The 22,128-nt window shown below is 44.2% G+C and overlaps 1 protein-coding gene across 11 annotated transcripts in view; it reads left to right on the forward strand.

Annotated features, from left to right (window-relative positions):
- gro (TLE family member transcriptional corepressor groucho) overlaps positions 1 to 18,303 on the forward strand; it is a 62,244-nt gene extending 43,941 nt beyond the window's left edge. For 8 of the 11 annotated variants that reach the window (XM_034339539.2, XM_034339538.2, XM_034339544.2 and 5 more), the window contains 7 exons: positions 13,920 to 13,973; positions 14,316 to 14,504; positions 15,080 to 15,298; positions 15,514 to 15,581; positions 15,807 to 16,082; positions 16,308 to 16,911; positions 16,990 to 18,303. In XM_034339539.2, the coding sequence (XP_034195430.1) occupies positions 13,920 to 13,973; positions 14,316 to 14,504; positions 15,080 to 15,298; positions 15,514 to 15,581; positions 15,807 to 16,082; positions 16,308 to 16,911; positions 16,990 to 17,097 (1,518 nt within the window). In that variant the 3' untranslated portion in view covers positions 17,098 to 18,303. The remainder of the gene's footprint in view (positions 1 to 13,919; positions 13,974 to 14,315; positions 14,505 to 15,079; positions 15,299 to 15,513; positions 15,582 to 15,806; positions 16,083 to 16,307; positions 16,912 to 16,989) is intronic. The other 3 variants (XM_034339547.2, XM_034339545.2, XM_034339548.2) reach the window with 3 other exon arrangements.
- Positions 18,304 to 22,128: the final 3,825 nt, after the last annotated feature.

Raw genomic sequence — 22,128 nt, forward strand, 5'->3', positions numbered from 1 at the left:
AGAACCCGGGACTTCCTGATGGGGTTTCGCTGCTGCGTTTTTTGATCGCTTTCGTGGAACATTTTTTTTTTCTTCTTGACTAACTCTTTCATATAGACTCGGTCCTATTTATCTATTCCAATAATCAACTGGACCGGAAAACTGGTTACCTTTGATCAGAAATGAAAAAGACGGATCTTGTAAAGATTTTTGTAAAAAAAGAAAAATCGATCAGTTGGTTTTTATAAAAAGAGAAATCCTTTTAACGATTGAATTACGACGCGTGGCCTGAATTGATTTCCGCCGGGGAGTTTAATATCGACTCGAAACCGATAAGATCATAATTTTCTCGTAATGTCTGTGTTAGAGGTCATAAGCTATTTTAAACGGCACCTATCGATTCGCGGTATCGTATTACCGGCAATCGATTAAATAATGGTAATTCAATGAAACCCGAGTGTTAAGTACATTATTTTCTACCTTGAAAGTTCTTCTTAAATGAAAATTGCTCGTTTTTAAAATTAATTTTATTATTCCTAAAATGGTGGTTTTGATATCGAAAGAGATCCTGTATTGGCCGTTCGCGACGTTATTCGATTATTAAGAAACACGGTAGGTTAGGTGCACGGAGCTACTTAAATTAATTATAAAGGCGTTATCGATCGCGGACCCGAGCGACTCGTGTGACCGATATCAATTCTGACGTGAATCGTATTTTGCGTGAGTACCGTGGCTAAGCTATTCAATTGTTCTATAGTACGGAAAGGAGAAACTTGTTTCTTCGCAGTTCTTCACGAACCGTAACTTGCACCGCGAATTATTAACAAAGAGGAGGTACGGTGTTCTAAAGACGCGCGAGAATAAAAATTCAATCACAAGCTCGAATACGTACAAATTATCTTATGGAAAATGCGCGCGTTTCACGTAGGATGTTGTAACTAAATAAGTACCTTGGGTGAAAAATGACCCACTGTCGATTGAACGAGCATTAATCCATCCCTCTTTCTTTTCATCGATCTCTTTCTCACCAGCCTCGTTTTATTATGCATTCATCCCCTATCCACTGTATTATTTTTTCATTCAGTACAGTCGATATCTCGAGGCAGGTTCTTGTTACAAAACGGTCTGTGTCGAGCTCCTGCAATTGTGCCAAGAGGCGTCACAGACGTGTCTTTCTTGCCCCAGCGGGCTACTTCCTTCGCGATCCCTTCTTTTCTCCTCTCCTCTTTTCCTTACCGAATCCTCTTCTTCTCGCGTCCGCTTCGCGCCTGCTTCTCCTCGACACCCGTCCACGAATATAAAGATCTTGAAGATCTTTCACGGTGTAACGGGTGTCTCGTCAACGCCGAAGTTGTATTTCAATTTCGACGAGCAGTTTCCATTTCCATGTTGGTTCATTTATTTTTCGACGATCGTCGATTAAAAGCGACCGGTGTAATCGAGCCAAAATCACACCCTCGCGTAACTTTAATCTACCCATCGTTGAACCGAAAGTTGGCAGCTTCGTACGTGGGAGAGAAGCGGTAATCGTAACGGATAATTAGATCCTTGGCTGATGAATGCGAAACGAGGATGTAATGGGTGATGATATTTAGGTCACGAACGAATCCTTCCGCAGTTGCGATCGCTTGCAAAGCCGCAGACGCCCGCTGGTGTATATAGGAACGGAGGAAAGTTTTCTCGCGCAGAAGCTACCCGGACGAGCTGGGTGCCCGCGTGTTCGACGAACAGCCGAAAAAAGTCTCAACCAGGATCAGCTCGTTCGCCGACAAGGACGAGTCCTAATTAAAAGGTAAAAGGAAAAAGTTGCCCGGCGATCGGGTGATTCGAAGGCTGGCTGCTCGTCGTTCGCGTCGAGGCGAAGTAATTAATTAATGAATTAATTAATTAATCGGTATCACGGTACCATCAGAAGTACCAATCAGCGTGTACCCGTCGTTCCGTCGTATGCAAACGCGTATCCGTGCACCCTGCGAATCCTGTGTGCTCACCCACACCTATCGAGGGCACAGAGAGTTCGTTCGAAAGTCTACTATCGCGGATACCTTTCGAAAAAATTCACCGTTTCTCCCCTACCAATTCCGCCGTCCTAGCATCTCCTATCAACGCTGAAGCCCATCTAGCTGGCCTCTCTGTGCCGGTGCACGCGCGAACGTTCGTTCGAAAAAAAAAAAAAAAAAAAAAAAAAAAGAAGAAAACGAAAACGAGGACCGAACGAGAGGTGGAGGAGAAAGAGTGCCGGTGGTTGGAGGGATGGGTGGTGGCACAGAGGCGAAGGAAAAAAAAGAATAACCCCTACCTTGATTCCGTCGAAGTCGCGGGACAAAGAGAACGGGTAGAGAAAAAAGAGGGACGAAGAGAGGGAGAGAAAGAGCCGCATCTGCCTCCGCCTCTGCCCCCTCTGACGCTTTTCGGTACCGTGCATCGCGCCGAGTCGAGCAGAGCCGAACCGCGCCACGGCGGGCACGGCGACGCCGGTCATCCCCGAAAGCACGATGGAAAAAGGGCAAACACGTTGGCCCACAGAGCGGCGCACAGGTAAACCGTCTCTCCTCTGTTGCACGCTTACATTCACGCCGCTACGTGTTCCTTTACGTTGGTCGATTCCGTCGCGTGTACACTTAACGCGAGTCGTGTGTGTTGCGACCCACACAGTTAGAGGGTAAAGTATATATCCGATAGAGCCGCGGGCGTACGCTTCTAAAACTTGCACGCGCTCGTGGATTCCATAGACAGAGTGTCCTGTCTAGCTGTGTAACACGCATACCTACAGCTAAAACTGGCTGCTACGTACACGCGTACGTACGCGTACGTACAGGCAGGAAACAGTTTCGGATAGCTAAAGCGGAAATTCGAGGTGTGTAGGTGGTCGCAAGTGTATCTGCCGCGGGGCCTTGGGGGCAGAGAGAGCTGCTAGGCGAGGGGGGGAGGGCGAGTGGCTTGGTGGAACGGGGTGACGGGATCGGAGAACGAGGGAGAATCGGTGGGAAGAGGGGTTGCTGGCGCCCCGGCAGGGCGGTATGATGACAAAACATTCGCTCTGAGCTTCCGTAGAGGGTCGCGGTACAGCTACAGGGAGGGTTGAGAGGAGAGGAGGAGGGTTAGATGGAAGCTGGGCGTGCGGTGGGAGCGGTGAAGGAGGATAGAGGAGGAGAAGGGGTGGCAGGTTAGGTTCGAGGTTGCTCTCGGGGGTTGGGTAGCCACCGGGGGTGTGGGTCGACCGGCTGGTGTGGGGAAACGTGAGCGCCAGCCGGAAAGAGACTCCCCCACCTACCCCGTTTTCTCTGTAAGCGAGGTGAGCTTGCCGCGTGTTCGTGTGAAACGTATATTTGCCTGTGTGCACCTCTCTATACAGGGTGTCCCGTTTTAACGTGTCAACCTAGCCTCTTCCATCGGGATAATGCTTCTACGGGGATACGAAGGAGACTTCATTGGCTTCGAGGGGATGACCGGTGACGCGTATACCCTGTTTTCAACTACCATCCCCTTCCTCCTCGAGTCTTTAAGATTTACCGCCTTTCATGCTACGCATTTTTATGGAAATTAAAAGAACACATTGGATTGATATATTTATATGAATACGTAATTGGCGCTATCCAAGGGATAGATTATTAAAGAATTGCACTTGTTTCTCGTGGAATTAGAACCACTTTTCTAGATAGACGTACGGAGATAACATTTACAAATTTTTTCAAGACCCAACCTTACATTTGTCTTTTATCGAGTTAGGCTGTGACACGTTTTCGCTTGCCACCCATCACTTTACAAACGCAGTTTCGACGTTCTCCTCAAATTTCCTAAAGGTTGGTACAAAATATCGCACACCCTGTATGTATAGGCGCACATAGGTGTACTCTCGCGGAGATCAACGTCGCTGTGCACCGAGTAAACTGTGTGTACGTCTATCGGTGAGTGGGTATACGATGGTGAAAGCGTTGGAGAAAGCGAGAAGGAGCGAATAGAGGGGAAGAGGGAAAGAGAGATAGAGAGAAAGAGAGTGAGAAGAAGCGGGAGGATGGCGGCGAGGCGAGGAAGGTTTATATCCATCATTTTGTATTTCTCGCAGACATAAAAATCTATACCATCGTACAGACCGCCCACCCGCCCTCCGCGGCACCTCCTCGTCCCTTCAACCGACCAACGTTTCGCCACCCACCCGCATCCTCTAAACCTATCCTCCCCCAACCACCAGTCGCCCTCGTCCTCCTGCCGCTGGAGCCAAAGCCTGGCTGCACCAAGCCGCCACCTCGCTCTTCTATTCCACCGTGGGTGGGGTGCAAATATCGTATTTATTGTATGACGGGTCCGCGTATCCCAAGCTAACGCCTCCTGTCAGCTCACCCTACCAAACCCTCCCCTCTTACTGCATTCCGCTCTTTCCTATACCATCTCTTTTTCTTTCCATCTTCCTTTATTCCACCCTTTTCTCTATCTTCCCATCTCATTCCACCTTTCCGTCCGCTCTTCGTTTTCACACCGTTCCTCGGTCTTCGTTTCACGCGCGAAAGTCGTCCTTGCTTCCCCGCGTCTCTCGTCCCTTTGCATCCCTTGCCACCTTTCCACTTCTTCATGCTACGGTACACACAGTGTAGCGTGTCGCACCTTTGGAGAATGCTTCTTTCGCTTCTTTATGACGCGTCGTAGCTGTTCCGCGAGGGCAAAGGGCTGTTTAAGGGAGGGGAGTCGAACACCGGCGGGGTGAGTTTCCTCTTCCACAGGCGGAGGTACGCTTTGTGACCGGGTATCGTTTGAAAACAGGGATCAAGTCATCGCGCTCGTTGTCGACGCGCCTCATTCTGTCCCCCCTTCTCTTCTGACTGTCGTCGCGGAAAAGGATAATTGTGAATAATGTCAGGGCGAAAGGCGACCCCTGATCGCGGCTTTAATGAAAGGTTTAACGACGTTTTGATTAGCGCCGCTGGATTTCGTACGCGACCCGTGTTCACCGTCCAAGGCGAACACGATTTTCACCGCCCGATATCCGCTTTGGGAAACGCTTTGTTACGCGTCCACCGTGAGGTTGGAATTTTTTTATTTTTTCCCGTCGATCCTGTCGAATTTTAGGAAATTTGGATGTTGAATTATTAAAAAAAAACAAAAATTTAGAGTATCCGTACACGAGCTGACAATTTCGCGAACGACGCAAGACGGTTCGAATAATCGTTCCTCTTAATTGCTCGAACTGGTGCGAAGAAGAAAAGGAAAGGCCGTGAAGAAAAAAGAGCGGCGAGGCTATTTATTACGTACGTTTAATCGCTGGAATTCGCGGCGCTTTAATGCGTTGCTCTAATTGAGCGTGGGCGGCACGCGTTCGCGAAAGTAAAACGTCCACGGGCTTTCGAAACAAATGGAATTCCCTGCGGCCAAATGTGCTCGAAGATGTCCGTAAATTTTCATCCGCGATAACGAACGATACGGACGTGTTGTTTCTGTTGAAATTTCCAAGTGACTTCTTCTTCGTGTACTTTCCCTGTTTTTTTTTTTATTTTATTTTATTTTTATTCCTCTGTCTGGTCCGGGCGTTCCCTGTGACCACCGTTCAAATTTAATTCTCACCTACGAGTCGGAGGGGAAAAAAACGTTGGCAAGCTATAAAAGGTCACCGATGGAAGGCACGAAAACTGGAGAGGAAAATGATGGGGGGGGGTGAAAGCAGGAGATGCATGCGTTCGACCGCGAACGAATAGGGGAGTGTCAGGAGACGAGTAAGTACTTGTCTGTCGCTCGCTGAACGATCCTTCGTAAAAGAAGTGTCGATCAAAGAGACAGAAAATACTCTGATTCGTACGAATTTACGGGGAACAAGTGTGCTGATCCGTGGAGAAAGTCTCCACCTTCTTAACACGTTCAAAATTTCATTTGATTTAGAAATTTTTTAATTCGAAATTCTGACCTCGGTATCTTGCAACTTTGTGGATCCAGAAGTGCTTAGGTTACGAATAGACTTGACTGATAGAATCTCCTAATCCTGGAACCTTGTTTAAAAGCTGTTAGGTGGAACTCTTCGAGTTAGAGCAAGTTAATGGGAAGGGTCCCTGATTGCTCGTCAGATTGAAAGGGAATTTTGCTTACCTTGCTAACCAGCATCAATTATTTCTAATCATGAAAATTTACTTGAAATCCTAATAATTCTTAATAAATACGTTCCATCGATCGTTGATAAACTGATCGTGATAAACATCCAAAGAAAGATAGTTCGCTTGCAAATCATTCTGTCTCGGTGGCGGTTAATAAAATGTAACGAAAGTCGAAGAATTCCAGTGAGTTATCCTGTTTCCTGGCGCGGACATATCCGTAGCTGGTAACACAGATCGAGAAGAAACGGAAGGGTGTTGCATTCCACGAAGAAGCTCGGATAGAAATGACAGGGTGCGTCGTAAAAGTTAAATTGCAAAGACACTTCCTCCCGAAAGCTTTCTCCGCTCCTCGTACCGTGCTCCTCGTTCTTTTCTCTCCTTTACACGTGTAAAGCATAGAAAGACGGGAAAAACTTAAAGTTTCCCGATGCCACGAATAATACTTTCCGACCGACCGCGAAGGTAAATGTAGCCGGCCAAAGTAAACCGATGATAAAAGAAGAAAAAAAAAAAAAGAAGTTGCCGCTGACTCTGGTCGTAATGAAATGCAAATTGCAGTCGCGGCGCGACGCTCGCGCGTCTGTTATTGAAAGAAATGGAATAACAAGCGGATCCTGGGAAGCATGCCCAATAATCCGATAACAGTTTCGACAGGGATAAACATGTGCGTGTGGTGTACGCGCGTTCTTTCACATCTTTGTGGTTTTCTAGAGAAAAATAAAAAAGTTGTATGAATTTTATTAACAAATTTAATTGTTGCGCCGGGTCATTAGTAACTGAATTCTTTTAATTTGCTCATTTTTATTATTGATATATATATAGTTGTAATGCTATGCAAAGTTTGACACGATTTAATGAGATAAAAATATGAAAAAATAAAATTTATTCCACACGCCAGTTTTAAGCAGAGTAATGGAAAGACATCGATCGATATAGCGAGTGAAACGGTAGAATTTAACTGGCTACAAGTATCAGAAAACACGGGGGAGGAGGGGATAATGCTCGAACTGCATCTTCGAAAAACGTATCGCACTCTGGAAAATGAATTCTTTTCCCCGGGAAAAATGTGGCACGCGGTTGAAAAGGGATTGCTGGGGTAGTCGTGTAAAAAAAAAAAAAAAAGAAAAAAAGATTCTCCGCTGCGTATCGTTCTGAAATGGAACGATAATCTATAGCGAAACTTTCGCGTCCCCGGTATTCCTGTATCCACGGTCAGGTAGCTCGTAGATACCTTTTTACGTCCGCGAACATCCAAGTCCATTTTGCAAATAAGACGGGTAGGTTGCAAATAGAGCGAACAAAGTTGAAATTAAATATGAAAATTAATCCAAGTTTAACAAATTTTTCATTCTTCCATAACAAATTTGATATACTTTCAGAAAATTTAAATTTTATTTTATGGAAATTAAAATATCACCTTCTGCTCGTTCTAGTTGAAAAAATTAAAAAGGTCTGCTCTAACCGGTCGTCGACTACGTTTCTAGTATAAAACGATCCCGAATAGAAAACCGTAAGCAGGCTCGCGTCGAACAGAAAAATTTTATCGTACGAAAGAATGGACCCGGTTTGAAATAACCAAAGGACAGAGAGGAAAACAAAGAAATTTTCTAGTCCAGGTCCGTTGGCGGTCTCAATGGACTTTAATCGGACGTTTGGTGCAAACTAAAAATTCACCTTGCACTTTTCAACCCGCCGCGAGAAAGATGATGTTCTCCCTCGCCCTCTTTTTTTCTCTTTCTTCGTTTATGTTTCCCTTTTTTTTCCCCCCCTCTCTTTCTTTACCCGAGCAACGACGAGCGGCAAAAACGCATTAAAGCGTTTTTCCAGTGAACGAGAAAAGCGGAGGGACAGGGAAACGCGGACAGAGACGGAGAAACAGAAAGATAGGAACAGACGTTGACGGGAAACGGGAACCTGGGAAAGTTGAGTTGGCTCCGGGAAAAATGGTGGTAGGACAACAGGAGAAAATAAAGGGGAAAACGGTTCGTATGAAAATGTAATTAGGGGAAGCGTGGAAGCTCGGCTCATTGCGGCCTCGACCCTTTTACTTCGCCACCTTCTCTTTCGCTCGTATCCTATGCGTTTTACTGTCTTTCTCTTTTCTTCTGTTGCTCCAACTTTACCTGTTACCTTCGATGTAATTTATTAATCGTGACACGTGTGTAAAAATTAGACACAAACAATTGATCAAGGAAACATGTGCAAGGGGTTAATTGACGTAGAAAAAATAATATCCAAGTCTCTAAACTATTTTTAATAGTTAAAAGAATCTTTTTTGAAATACATCATATTTTTCCCCGTTCCTTTTTTAACGCGATAGTAAACGTTCTGGAGACTTTCGTCAACGTCGGTTTCAGCCTGTTCCCACCCCGTTCCCTCGACCATCCAAGGGGTAGGATCCTCTTCAGCCAAGATAATAGCTTTAATACGTTTCCAGTCGCGTTTCCCTCTGCGACACATAAAAGCAGTTGTCTCGTAAAAGTTGCAGGACCTGGAACGCTAACCACCCACCCGCTCATTCACCGACCTTCTTTGCTGTGTCACCCTCCTTCCATTCTCCCAGGCGGAAATATAAAAAGCGCAGTGTCACTTATCGATCCTGTGTCTTACCTTCCCAATGTTTCCCTTTTAATTTCGCCCGAGAAACGAGCCCGCGTGCTATCGTCAAGTATCGAGTAATAAGTGGTTTTCGGCTGGGAGTAATCCTCGGGGAGGGATGCTTCCCTTGACCATCTTCGGGATGGATGCGGTGATTATACGAAGGGTAGCAGTTCAATCGGAACGAAACGTAAAAATAAAATGAACTTCGAATCGTCAATATTTTTCTTCATTTTTTAATTATTAAATTAAATTAATGATTCCCATGAATATTTAAGGGTAGAATTTTTGAGTAATGAAAATATGGACGATTCGTGACAAAGTTTCTCCTTCCCTCCAGAGATAACTTCTTGCGAAGATCAAGCGCGTTTTATGGTAGAAACTGGAAGAAATATATATCATAATAATATGAATATATCTTGAAATTTAATTGACTCTCGGTTGTGCGGTAGTCTGTCGAAATAGGTAAGGAGAAATTTCAACGGCTTATGCAAACATGGTTGAAGCCATTTAGTCGAAGACGAGAGATCAGACGGAATAAAGGTCTTCTCTCCGGGTTCTACAGGGTGAAATAACGAGGTGTTGCAAATTAAAGTATCAAACATGAGAAAGAATTTTAATTCTCGTCGCGTCTTTATAAGCGTAGTTTACTTTGTCCGGTTTTGATCTTGAAAGTTGCCTCGGTCGATCGATACGCGATTAAGCTGCAGAAGAATCGCGAGAGCCGATGCCACGCTGGTATTTTAAACACAGTCGCTGTTCTCTAACTTTGCTAAAGTTAACGCGAGTAAATGCAGAGATAGGAGAAAGAATGGCCGACCGTTGGGGAAACTTTTCGTCGCTTGTTTTGCTCGTTTGCGTTTCCTTAAGAATCGCCTGCCGGGAAGAGGAACCGAAGGAGAAAGAGTCAATCCCGTAGCTGCTCGAACAGAGAAACTCGTCTACAAATTTTCAAGAACCCCTCGCCTTCCCCGATCGTTGAATTCGACGTTCCACTGGTTACCGGTACCCTTCGTCTTCCAATACATTCCGTGCGTATCTTTCAGCCGGAATTTCTGAAACCGATCCAGAGAAATATATTCATAAATCTTAACATTTGAAAATTACCTGTCACCGTACCGCAAAGTGTTAAACGAGTATCTTCTTCTCTCGCGGCTAATCACCCGGTATCAGCCCTCTCGTCAAGATAATTTTATTCCAGCGGAAAAGTGGTGGAATCGGTTCGCTGGTCATGCTCGAGCGTTTAACTTTTCTAAAGTCAGCGAAGAGCCAGGCCGGTGGAGGGAAAGAAAGGGGGAATAAAGGAATCGTTGGAAAGCTTCGATTCTTCTTTTGCGCTCGTGCGTTTGTTTACACTGGAACCGAAAGAAGAAATGGTAACGTGGACGAAGGGTAGGAGGAAGAAGAGTCAGCGAAGAATACATTGAACATTGTATACGTAAGAGTGGTGGCGGTGCGACGGGGCGAGGAAGGGCGAGGATAGAGGGGGTGAAAGAGACAGTGAAACGGGTAGGATAGGAAGGGCAGGCGGAAAAGGGAGATTGGGGAGGAAGGAGAGAGAAAAAAAAAAGGATTCGAGGATTCTCGAGACGAAGAGTCGAGTGGTTGGGTGGTCGAATAATAGAGCTGCCCTTAATACCGTCATCCCCGCTATGCTGGGTTAAACGAGGGAAGAAGCCGACGGAGAAAGCGGCTCAGGTTGGACCCGTGCTTCTCGTTTGAACGAAAGAGAACGAAAATAGAGGGTGAGAAAGATGGAAGGTGGAAACTATTGGATAAAGGAAGAAGAAAGATCGTCGTTGGTGGTTCGTACCACAAGGGGCGGATTGGAGAAGGAGAACAGAATAGAAGGGATGATAACATTTGTATCATATTTAACGCTAGAACGAACAGGTTAAGGGGTGGAAGACACCCTCCTCCTTCTTCCTTCTTCTTCTCCTTCTTCTTATACTTTCGTCTTCATCTTCTATTTACTACCACCCTCTCTGTTCTTCGATCTCTTAACTGTGCACGTCCTCCTTCTACTTCCTTCTCTTCCATCCTCCTCGAACCACCTTCCTCCATCCTTGAGCGCCCTCCACCGGCCGAGTAATACCACTGAAATCAATACCACCACACTGTCTCCTATTTACACACGCTCATCGCCCGTACACAAATTTATTGCGTGTCCCTAGCAGCTCGAACCACCACTTCTACCCTTGTCGGAAATGGATCGCGACGGAATCACCTGTTCACCAGTTGAAACGTAACGGTGAGCGTGCCGCATATTCGTTTCGTGCGAATCTCAGAGCGCGTTTCATCGTTTTCTTTTTTTTCTTTTACAGATACTGTTAGATATTTTACTTAAATTCATACGATTCGAAACGAAGATTACGTTTTTAATATTCGGTGTATTAGATTGTAACGTAAGTTCGCAGTATCGTTTTACAATATCATTTTATTCGCGTTAAATATTATACATCACCGAAGGGGGTTTCTTTCCATCGCAACATTTCTCATTTCAAGTTAAAATTACGGATTTTCAGGATAAAAGGAATACAGCGTGGAGAGAGTCTCTTTTTTCGCCCAGGGATTTGTGTTACAGGGCAATATTTAAATTTTAAGTTTACCTCTTTAGTATTTCATATTTCGCGTTCCCTTTTTGCCGGGGCAGTTTTTGTAAATCATTCGAAGCGAAGAACGCACACAGGTGGTTTCTGGTGGCGCGTAGGTACAGGGTGCATGTGCACCAACACCTTCCCCACCGATACAATATACACACGGTCTACCAGACGCGTAATGGATGGATGGGCGTTGTACACGATATTACGTCATTAGGAAGGCAATACTATCGCTTTGAGTTTCGCTTCTATGCGGCTGGTAAGGCGGCGGGTGGGAGGATTACAAAGAACGTGCCGCGCGCGCTATCAGCAACTCGACGATAATTAGGATATAAACCACGGAACGTTGGCGAATTATTAATCGCCCCTTGACATCTGATCCGTCTTCTTTCAGCGCATCCTCTTGACCCGCTCGAGATCAAGCTAGGAAACAACGTTTTAAAACACTTGCTCGTTGAGAGAAATTGAAACGGAGTAATAAGAGCGGTGTGGAAAAATTTTTATTTTACAAGTCGTAGACAAAGTAGTCAAATATCGTGCATCCTCATTTTTGAATGCATTACAATTTCAAAATATAAGCAAGCTCGTTGGATATGTGTCTCAGGTTATAAAACATCGATATATGTACACAGGCAAGAAACATGCGGTATTTACACAGGAAAGAGCAGAAGCTTTCAGTATGAAAGCAGTTGTAGCATTTCACGCGCATAACATAGCAACTGCCGCGTGCCCTGCTTTGAGCTCGTTACGTGCCCGCCGCGTCGACGGGGGTTGGTCGCGACCCAGGAACGAGCTGCTTGTAGAAACTGAGCGATAACTGGTAAATAAACGATGAAAGATACGTGAATTACAAATTGCACTTCCCTGGCTCTGCACATTATTTACCATTCCCTGGTATTCGGTGTTGTTTATCGTCTTACGTGGAACAGCGCGGTTCATGCGTGTACCGCGATTGTGGTGGTAATCGCTGTTGCACGTTTCCAGACTTTCCAACCACGTCACGTTAACGTATACGATATTCCAAGTAACGTATGGTGGCTGTAAAATATAAAAATCTTTATTTTTTTTTTTTTCGTGTGAATTAAAATAAAGTAATCCTATTTAAATTTCACATTTTATCATCGATACGTTTAATGATGATATAGTTAACGTTACCTATGGTATTATTAACAGGGTACTCGTGGTACATACTGAATTTACTCGAAGCACTTTAGTCTCGTAGGGTTTCGGTATACCCCCGTTCCAGATGATCCAAATATCTCAGGTACTCTTGGTACCTTCGCGTACTTTGGCCACGTCAAGTTCTTCAGGCACTTCGGATGCCTCAGGTATCTGCTGCATACTGGAACACCGAGCACTGAAATCCTTCAGGGTATAGCATTTCCGGCAAGACTTCCATCGTGTCAAAATTGACGTAATAAAACTTGGAGCTCTTAAGTTTATTTATAATATATATACGTACATAGATAGTTATTATTCTGTGAAATGTAATTCGGTGGTCTACGAATTTTGACCGCATTCAATTTCTTATTCAACCTTCGAGGAAGATGTAGCGTCACGTAACGTCGTTTCGTCTGCTGTTGAAAATTTCAACACCGACCGATATTTAGGGAAACGTTTTCCTCGTCCGCGATAACATCTTTTGCAAGTTTCGAAAAATGTTTTCGACCAGGGTCGTTCTTCGAAACGAAACGAAAGATTGCAACGTTATGCATACAAAACGGCAGAGGGCCGCTATCGCGTTGCTCGTCGTGGTCGTTTTAAAAACGACGTACGCCGTACAATGAAACCGGATGCAAACAACGATCTGTTCGCTGGAAACTCGGAAATAAGTGGTAAACACATGATAAAAGATACATGAGCCACAAACTGTGCTTTCGTTGCGGTACATTATCCATGGCATTCGGTAATATATTAGCTCCGCTCTGTCCCTCTGTTTGCCCCTGTTCCATTTCTACTGAATTCTATTTGTTTTTCTCTATCGTTAGCCCGTTCTTTGTACGGAAAGATGACACGATATTTATATTTTAAATTGCTTACTTTTCCCATTTTATTATATCAAACGATCCAGGCAATATTTTCGCTATAAAGTTAACGAAGGGTTGTAGATTTTCAAAAATTTTTAATGAAAATGTAATTATCTTCGCGGCGTGTGCAACGAAGATGGCAGGTAGCTGGAGAGATCCAAAATTGACGAACGATCGAGCGAATTTTCCACGCTCCACGTACGCCACGAGGTACACGTAGAATCTTGATTGCGAAAATACCGCGCGGCCAAGCGAGGCGCATTTACATCCGTCGACGTGCGGCGCGGTTTACACGCGTGCAAACGCGAACCTCTCGATCCGCTGCGGCTTGTGTGCACTCGTCGAACCCGCCTGGCCATTAAGTTGCCGGTGCAATCAGAACGTTTCGAGAGCGTGCGAGTGTCAAGATTAATAATATGTCTCTGAAGATGCATCTGCTAGTCAGACGCGCCTGGAATATAGGTCGAGTTTCTGTCTCTTTTTAACTATCATCCAAGTTACGATGGAGATACTGGGTGCGGCAACGATTCGTGGTTACCAGGGAAAAAGGGTGTTACTTTATGAAAAATAAGTCTTCTTTTTTTTTTTTTTGCATCGATTGCGAACATGTTTCTCACGGAAGCATCATTTTCTTTCAGGACAGCGACGGAGAGAAGAGCGATCAGGACTTGGTGGTGGACGTCGCGAACGAGGTCAGTTTATCCTTCGTTTTTCTAGCGGTGAATTGATTAGGGGGAAGCTATCGTGTGGGTTTTCGATGAAAATCCGAGACCTTTCCTCCGGGTTAAAACAATTCTGTTGCTGGCTTGTGGTTACCCTCGAAGGTAACATCGAATCGATGATCCGAAGGAAGTTATTGGTTCTTTTATACCGATATAAGTGGATTTCAAACGCGTCCATAGCGTTGATGATTAAAGACGATTTTTATTAACAATCCATACGAGCTTCGGAATTGACACGATTATTAATTGGAGGTGTAGAATGGTTAACTGTGACAATTTTTCAAAGAAATTGTCATTTGTTTTTAATGAAAGGAAGCGGCATCGCCGCACGCGAATGGCGAACACTCGGATCCGCGTGAAAACGGAACGCTAGAAAAATTGGGCGCTCCAGGACACGTGGGGCCGACTTCCGGCGCTGGCTCGACGTCCGTCAAAGACAGGCCACCCTCGCGGAGCGGAAGTTCATCCGCGCGTAGCACACCGTCTCTGAAAAGTAAAGATGTAAGATCTCGCGGATAGCAAGCTTATTCGATGACTAATCGGTCCGGTTCCCTTTCTCTGCTAATTACATTCATTAGATTTCAATGATCAAGTAGAGTTGCTTTGCATTTCTGTTCTGTTCTTTTCATGATTTATTCCAAAGTGTGCATGTCTCAAATAAAACCTCTAAAGTTTTCGCGATATCCTTTCGAAATTATAACGAATTATTAAACATTTCCTGAAATTGTATAATTAAATATCTGAATGATCGAAAACTTTTTAGAGGAAATTTATTTATTAGCGTCTTATGGGGAACGGGTCGAGAAATATTATTTAACATTATTTAATTTACATAAAAAATTCGAGACTCTATATTGATCGATGGAATTGTTCGAAAATTTGCAATGCCGATGGTTTGTTTAACCGCTGCCTGTTCCCCTGATAAATCGCTGAACCGGAAGCGGCCGCTTACGGCCGCGACAAGGATCGATGTGTCTCGTTGCTTTTTGTGCGAAAGTCAAGCGTGAAATTTACAATTCCATTCTTTGATTGGACACGATAATAAACCGGATCGGTGGAACGAACCTCTTGCGCAGATCGACAAGCCGGGTACACCTGTGGCGGCGGCGAGGGGGTCGCGCAGTTGTACCCCAACTATGGGCGGAATCCCTGGGCCCTTGGCATCGCGAGTCTATCATCCGCCATCGTCGCAGCAAACACCACCACAGGGTTATCAGGGTTTGCCGTCCCGCGGCAATGAGCCGCCACAATCGCCTTCGCCGTACAGCAATTTACCATACGCAAGGACTTCCATGGTATTTCATTGTCGATTGTTTTTCTCAGGTGTTTCGAGGATTGGGAGTTGAAAATTAGGAATTCATTTTAACACTTTAGCTACTCGTAACTTTGTTACTAAGGTCATTTTATCGATTGCCGAATAGGATATTCCACTGTAGATCGCTCTTGCGCATTTTTTATAATAATGCACTCGTTGTTAATGTAAATAATAACATGCTGCGAACTTTTACAGCTCGGTTTCGACGGCCATGTAAGGATACCATCGAGCAACGGATTAAGCAATATACCGGGTGGCAAACCGTACGTACTTTCATCACTTTCACTCTCTAACTTGACAATTACGTGAAATTGAAAAAATCCTTTTAATTGTTGGGCGTTGTCTTCGCGTTATTAAAATGTCGATTACCAGAGACACGTTCGTTATCGTCTCGGTATTCGCATTTCGATCAGCGCGGTGCTTTTAAGTAATCGAAGGCGTTCCATTACGTAAGGACAAAGCCATTAATGTTTAACATTCCATCGCAGAGCGTACTCGTTCCATATGAACGGCGAGGGTCAACTGCAGCCTGTACCATTCCCCACGGACGCTCTGATAGGACCAGGAATTCCACGTCACGCGCGTCAGATTAATACCTTGACTCACGGCGAAGTTGTATGCGCTGTTACGATCTCGAATCCGACCAAGTACGTCTACACCGGCGGCAAAGGGTGCGTTAAAGTCTGGGACATCGGGCACGGAGGTGGTGGCAGTATCAAGCACGTATCGCAGTTGGATTGCCTGCAACGTGACAATTATATTAGGTGAGTTTCGCGTACGTGCACGTTTCGAGGCTGTCCGGTCTTTTTAATGCCACTAACGTTTCGACAATCACGATGAATTTGCTTGATGAATCGAGGTTTGCCTTTTCGAGGATGCTAATTCCGTGGAATAAAATGTCGTTCGACTCGATAATACCGTGCGTCGCCGACTTTCCGGAAGGATCGTTGGCATCTTTCTCAACGATGAATCGTTGTTTTTGATCGCAGATCGGTGAAACTGCTGCCAGACTGCAGAACCCTGATCGTCGGTGGAGAGGCGAGTCAATTGATCATCTGGGACTTGGCCAGCCCGACGCCAAGGATCAAAGCGGAATTGACGTCGTCCGCTCCGGCGTGTTACGCTTTGGCCATTTCGCCGGATTCGAAGGTCTGCTTCAGTTGTTGCAGCGACGGTAACATCGCCGTATGGGATCTCCAGAACGAGATCTTGGTCCGACAGTTCCAAGGGCACACAGACGGCGCCTCCTGTATCGACATCTCGGCCGACGGTTCGAAATTGTGGACCGGAGGGCTGGACAATACAGTGCGTTCTTGGGACTTGAGGGAAGGCAGGCAATTGCAACAGCACGACTTCACTTCGCAAATATTTTCGTTGGGCTATTGTCCGACCGGTGAATGGCTCGCCGTTGGCATGGAAAACTCGAACGTCGAGGTACTTCACGCATCCAAGTCTGATAAATATCAGTTGCACCTACACGAGTCCTGCGTCTTGTCGTTGCGCTTCGCGTCCTGCGGAAAATGGTTCGTCTCCACTGGCAAGGACAATCTGTTAAACGCCTGGCGTACGCCGTACGGCGCTTCGATATTTCAGGTGAGCTTTACGGCGTTAATTTAAATAAATTATTATACTCCGAAAACACTTTATAACTCGTATTAATTATTTTTCCAGTCGAAGGAGTCCTCGTCGGTGTTGAGCTGCGACATATCCGCCGACGACAAGTACATCGTGACCGGATCCGGTGACAAGAAAGCCACTGTATACGAAGTGATTTACTAGATTACACGTTAAAAGACGTTTCACGTTTTCTCCCTTCGTCGAAACCCGAACTCTTTTAAACAAAAATCCTCGCCCCTTTTTCTATGGGCGAGCCCTTACAAGTGAGACTTTTAGCAGCCTTAGGAACCTAGACTGTTACCACAATGTGTACATATACATACCGAATGTGTATTACGGTAGAATTCCGTTGAAATGTGAACGATACAGATAAAACAGAGAATGGAAGCAAGAATAACAGTAACGGAAATGTGTGTGTCAGAAATGAAACTGTATTGTATATTTAGGAATTACGTGTGCGTGGCCCCGACTTGTACCTACGACCGTGTGATTTACGTAAAGGAACACTTTCTTTGTCGCGTGTATACAACGAGAAACGTGTTAATGGGACGTTACCAAGCGATTTTGCATGCGCGTTAAGTGACCCGGAGAGAGAGCCTTGCAAATGGTGATGTTAGATACGGTTTCGTATAAGTACCTAATTATAGAGTCAACATGCCTGAGACATACATATAGGACAGATAGCACGAAGAACACGAGGGTGAGATGGGGGGCAGTTCGAAGGAGGAGCATGTCTACGAAAATTTGCATTCTCGTTACAGAAAATTTTCCTCGGATGTTTTACAATTTTTGCAATCATTGTCCTCTAGTGCGTGTTGCCAACGATCATAATAACTTGCATACTTAACCGCGTACCGCGAACCCTTTTCAGACGATCAGATGACATCGTTATAGATCATTCTTAAACACATGCTCGTTAAGATAATTCGATAAATGGCTGTAGTCGTTTTGATCAGTCACAGGTGCAATATATTACACACGTTGTATTGACATCAAATGAAAAGGCAAATGTACATCGAATCGTTAATCTCGTATAAATTGTTCTCTGGGGTTTCGTTCGAACGTGCTACAGTCGCTAAAGGGTTCGACCGTTTTAAATGTTCGCGCACCGATTGTTGAAGCAGCGACGAAACAAATTCACGAGATATTATATTCGTTTTAAAAAAGAAAAGAACAAAAAAAAAAGGTATTGAAATAATAACTCAGCTGTTTCTACCTGAGAAAGGAAAGTAAACGCAAGACCTGTACCGTGGGAGCAGTGTTGTGTATTGTCTAAACGCCGAGATTGGCCGTGACCATTAATTTTAAATATATCTATTAAAAGTAGATGTCTTTTGTATTGAAGTTTTTGCAATTCATTTTTTTTTTCAGGTAACTAACGCATATCCTGAGGTAAGTAATTAGTTCTCTTGCGTTAGCTACAATTTAATTACAGTACTAAATTAGTACAAAATACTAAATTAGGTACAAAAAACAGGATATGCCTCTGTTCTCGAGGGATAATGATTTGGGGGGGTCCCAGACACCCCAGCTGAGATTAATTGTATATGTACATACAAAGCACAGTCGGAATGACAGTCGTGCCTATTTTACGTCCCTCTTACTACACCACGCACTTGCAACTAAAAACAGAAATTCGACTCCCTTTAATTCTATTTCTTTAGAAATTAGTGAAATCAGCAAAAGACCGCACAATTATTAAAATAATTGTTTGATTCCTGTATTCATTTCATGCGTCTTGGTGAATAAATCATTTTAGAAAAGCACGTGAGTTATTATTTAATTTTCCCAATTTGCTTTCCTGTAAATGCAGGTGGTATGGAAGATTGAACCCTATATACTACCCGCTTCGCGCCAAAGTGCATCAGTCTGTCTTCGGACGGTGAAGAGCAGGTTGAGTCTATTTACTACTATTTACTATCGCACCGCCATCTATACAAAAATAGCTCAAACTATTCAACAATTTACCGATCGGTTTTCCGAACTAGGCTATATTAGCACCATTTATCGGAGAAGAGCATACCGATATAATACCATATAATACTAACATTTTTGAAAATTTATTCTTCCTGTTCTCTAGTAGCTAAAATTTAAATTTAATTTTCCCCCAAAAATAATGCTGTCTGGGGGGTAAACATCGGAACTAAATTCCATTTGTTAATTATATATTTAATTTTGTTAGCCGGACATACAGGATACACATATATATGTAGAAGGTGCAGGAGCATAGAGGGTAAAGTGATATAAAGGGTGCCTGGACATAGAGGGTGCAAGGATAAAAAGGGTACAGGGATTTAGGCTACAGGAATATAAAGGGATCTACATGAAGCTAGCCGGAAGGAATAATAAAATATGATTATAAATCGTTTGTGATTTACAAATATATCATTTTCATTGGTTGTGAGTGAATATTTACAAGTTTGTTTTATAATAAATAATTGTAGTACGCATGCGCTACAGATCCGGTCGTACCCATCACTATTCCGAACAAGTGAGTTTCACGATTTGTTCGTTTTCCGTTCTTATATTTCACTAGATCCGCTCAAACCCATCACTATTCCGAACAAGTGAGTTTCACGATTTGTTCGTTTTCCGTTCTTATATTTCGCTAGATCCGTTCAAACCCATCACTATACCGAACAAGTGAGTTTCACGATTTGTTCGTTTTCCGTTCTTATATTTCGCTAGTTGCTTCGGGGTCCTTGACACCCCGGTGGCATAATATCGGTATGCAGCTTCGCGGATACCTCGGGGTCTCAGATACCCCGAATGCCATCGCTTCGGTAAGCAAAGAGTGTCATCGGTGCTTCGGGGTCCCTGACACCCCGGATACCAAAATGTCGGTGTGCTAACAGTGTCACCGGTGCTTTGGGGTTCCTGACACCCCAAGATAACATCATGTCGGCATGCAGAGATAGTCATTGGTGCTTCGGGGTCCCTGGCACCCCGGGTGTCAAAATGTCACTGTGCAAACAGTGTCATTGGTGCTTCGGGGTTCCTGACACCCCAAGATGACATCCTGTCGGCATGCGGGGATAGTCATTGGTGCTTCGGGGTCCCTGGCACCCCGGATGCTATATTATTGGTATGCAAAGATAGTCACCCGCGTTTCGGGGTCCTTAACACCCCAATATGATATCAGGTCGGTACACATAGGACGTCATTGGCGCAGTGGGGTCCCTAACACCCCTGTATAATATCAGGTGCGTAAGAAGAGGGCACAACCAGTATAATTTTTTTCCATAGTTTATTGAATTTACTTTATGTATTTTTTTTTGCTCATTAAATAAACTCATCGAAGGGGAATAACATTTATGGTTATATCCTTCTTCTGGGTCTCATCCGAGGACCCCATTTATTTTACTTTTTTCAGTTATTTATATAATTTTATCCCTCATTATAGGCCAAGGCCATCTCAGTATCCCTTACATCCCTACATTCTTTTCATCTTGCATCTCTTCATCCCTTACATCCCTACATTATTATCATCTCTACATTCCTTTCATCCCTACATTCCTTCCATCTCTTCATCCCTTAAGTCCCTACATTATTATCATCCCTTCATTCCTCTCATCCCTACATTATTATCATCCGTACATTATTATCATCCGTACATTCCTCTCATCCGTACATTCCTTTCATCCCTACATTCCTTACATCTCTGCACCCCTTATAATGAATATATTACAAAGACTGCTTCGAGTAAAGGTAAGTAAAGGTAAGTTAGTTCCTCGTTTCGAAAATTTCGCGAAAATTTCGAAAAAACAGCGCCCCCTAGCGGCAAAAATGTGAACTAAATTTTCGATGTCGAATCAGCGCCATCTGATTTCAGAAAAAGGAACTAAAGCTTGCTGAAATTTTGGCCCTCTAGCGGCAAAAATGTGAACTAAATTTTCGATGTCGAATCAGCGCCATCTGGTTTCAGAAAAAGGAACTAAAGCTTGTCGAGATTTTGGCCCTCTAGCGGCAAAAATGCGAACTAAATTTTCGATGTCGAATCAGCGCCATCTGGTTTCAGAAAAAGGAACTAAAGCTTGCCGAAATTTTGGCCCTCTAGCGGCAAAAATGTGAACTAAATTTTCGATGTCGAATCAGCGCCCTCTGGTGGCGAAAAAAGGAACTAAATTTGTATTAAATCGCTGGCCTTATACCGCAAAAATTTCAGGGAGATACTGGGATGTATGGAATGCAGGAATATAAGTGATACAAGGATGTAAAGGATACAGGCATGTAAGGGATGCAGGGATGTAAGGGATGTTGGGATATAAAGAAGGCAGGAATGTGAGGAATGCAGAGATGTAAGGGATGTAGACATGTAAGGGAAGCAGAGATGTAAGGGATGAAGAGATGTAAGGAATGTAGGGATGGAAAGAATGCAGATATGTAAGGGATGAAGAGATGTTAGGAATTTAGGGATGAAACGAATGCAGAGATGTAAGGGATGAAGAGATGTTAGGAATACTGTGATGTATGCGTTGCTGCGATTATAAGGAATGCGATGATATAAGGGTGCAGCGATATAGACAGTATCGGGATAGAGAGGGTACGGGGACAAAAGAATACAAGGGATGGGCTTGCGAGGGCCACAAGGGGCAATAAAACAATGAATACCTGAAATGTGTCTTGGCTAATAAGGAGCAATCTTATATATATAAAGCGCAAAGACGTCCGTCAGTGTCACACCGTCGCGTTTGTGCAGCTAAGTGGTCGGGGTCAAAAGTTACATAGGTTTCAATTTTTCTATAGAAAGTCTATGGGTCCCACATTTTAGCTTCGGGGTCCCTGACACCCCAAGATGATATCAGGACGGCAGGCAGAGAGGGCCACCGATGCAACCGGGGTCCCTGACACCCCGGATGCCATAATGTCGATATACAGAGTATCGCCCTTGCATCCGGGGTCCATGACACCCCGATTCCATATTGTCGATATACAAAAAGTATCACCCGTGCATCCGGGGTCCCTAACACCCCAGCCATCGGCCGCTATCTATATAAAATCGACGCAAACTATTTGTTAACTTACCGACTGCCGAAGGGTCGATTACCGACTTTCGGAAGTTCAGTCGATAAGTCGGTAATTTGTTGAGTAGTTTCCGCCGCTTTTGTATAGATGGCGCAGTGGTCGAACTTTAAAAATACTTCATTCTAGGCGGTCTTCTCAAAATATAAGTTTGTCAAATAATTATTCTAA

This window comes from Osmia lignaria, chromosome 10 (assembly GCF_051020975.1).
Source record: "Osmia lignaria lignaria isolate PbOS001 chromosome 10, iyOsmLign1, whole genome shotgun sequence".
Classification (NCBI taxonomy): domain Eukaryota; kingdom Metazoa; phylum Arthropoda; class Insecta; order Hymenoptera; family Megachilidae; genus Osmia; species Osmia lignaria.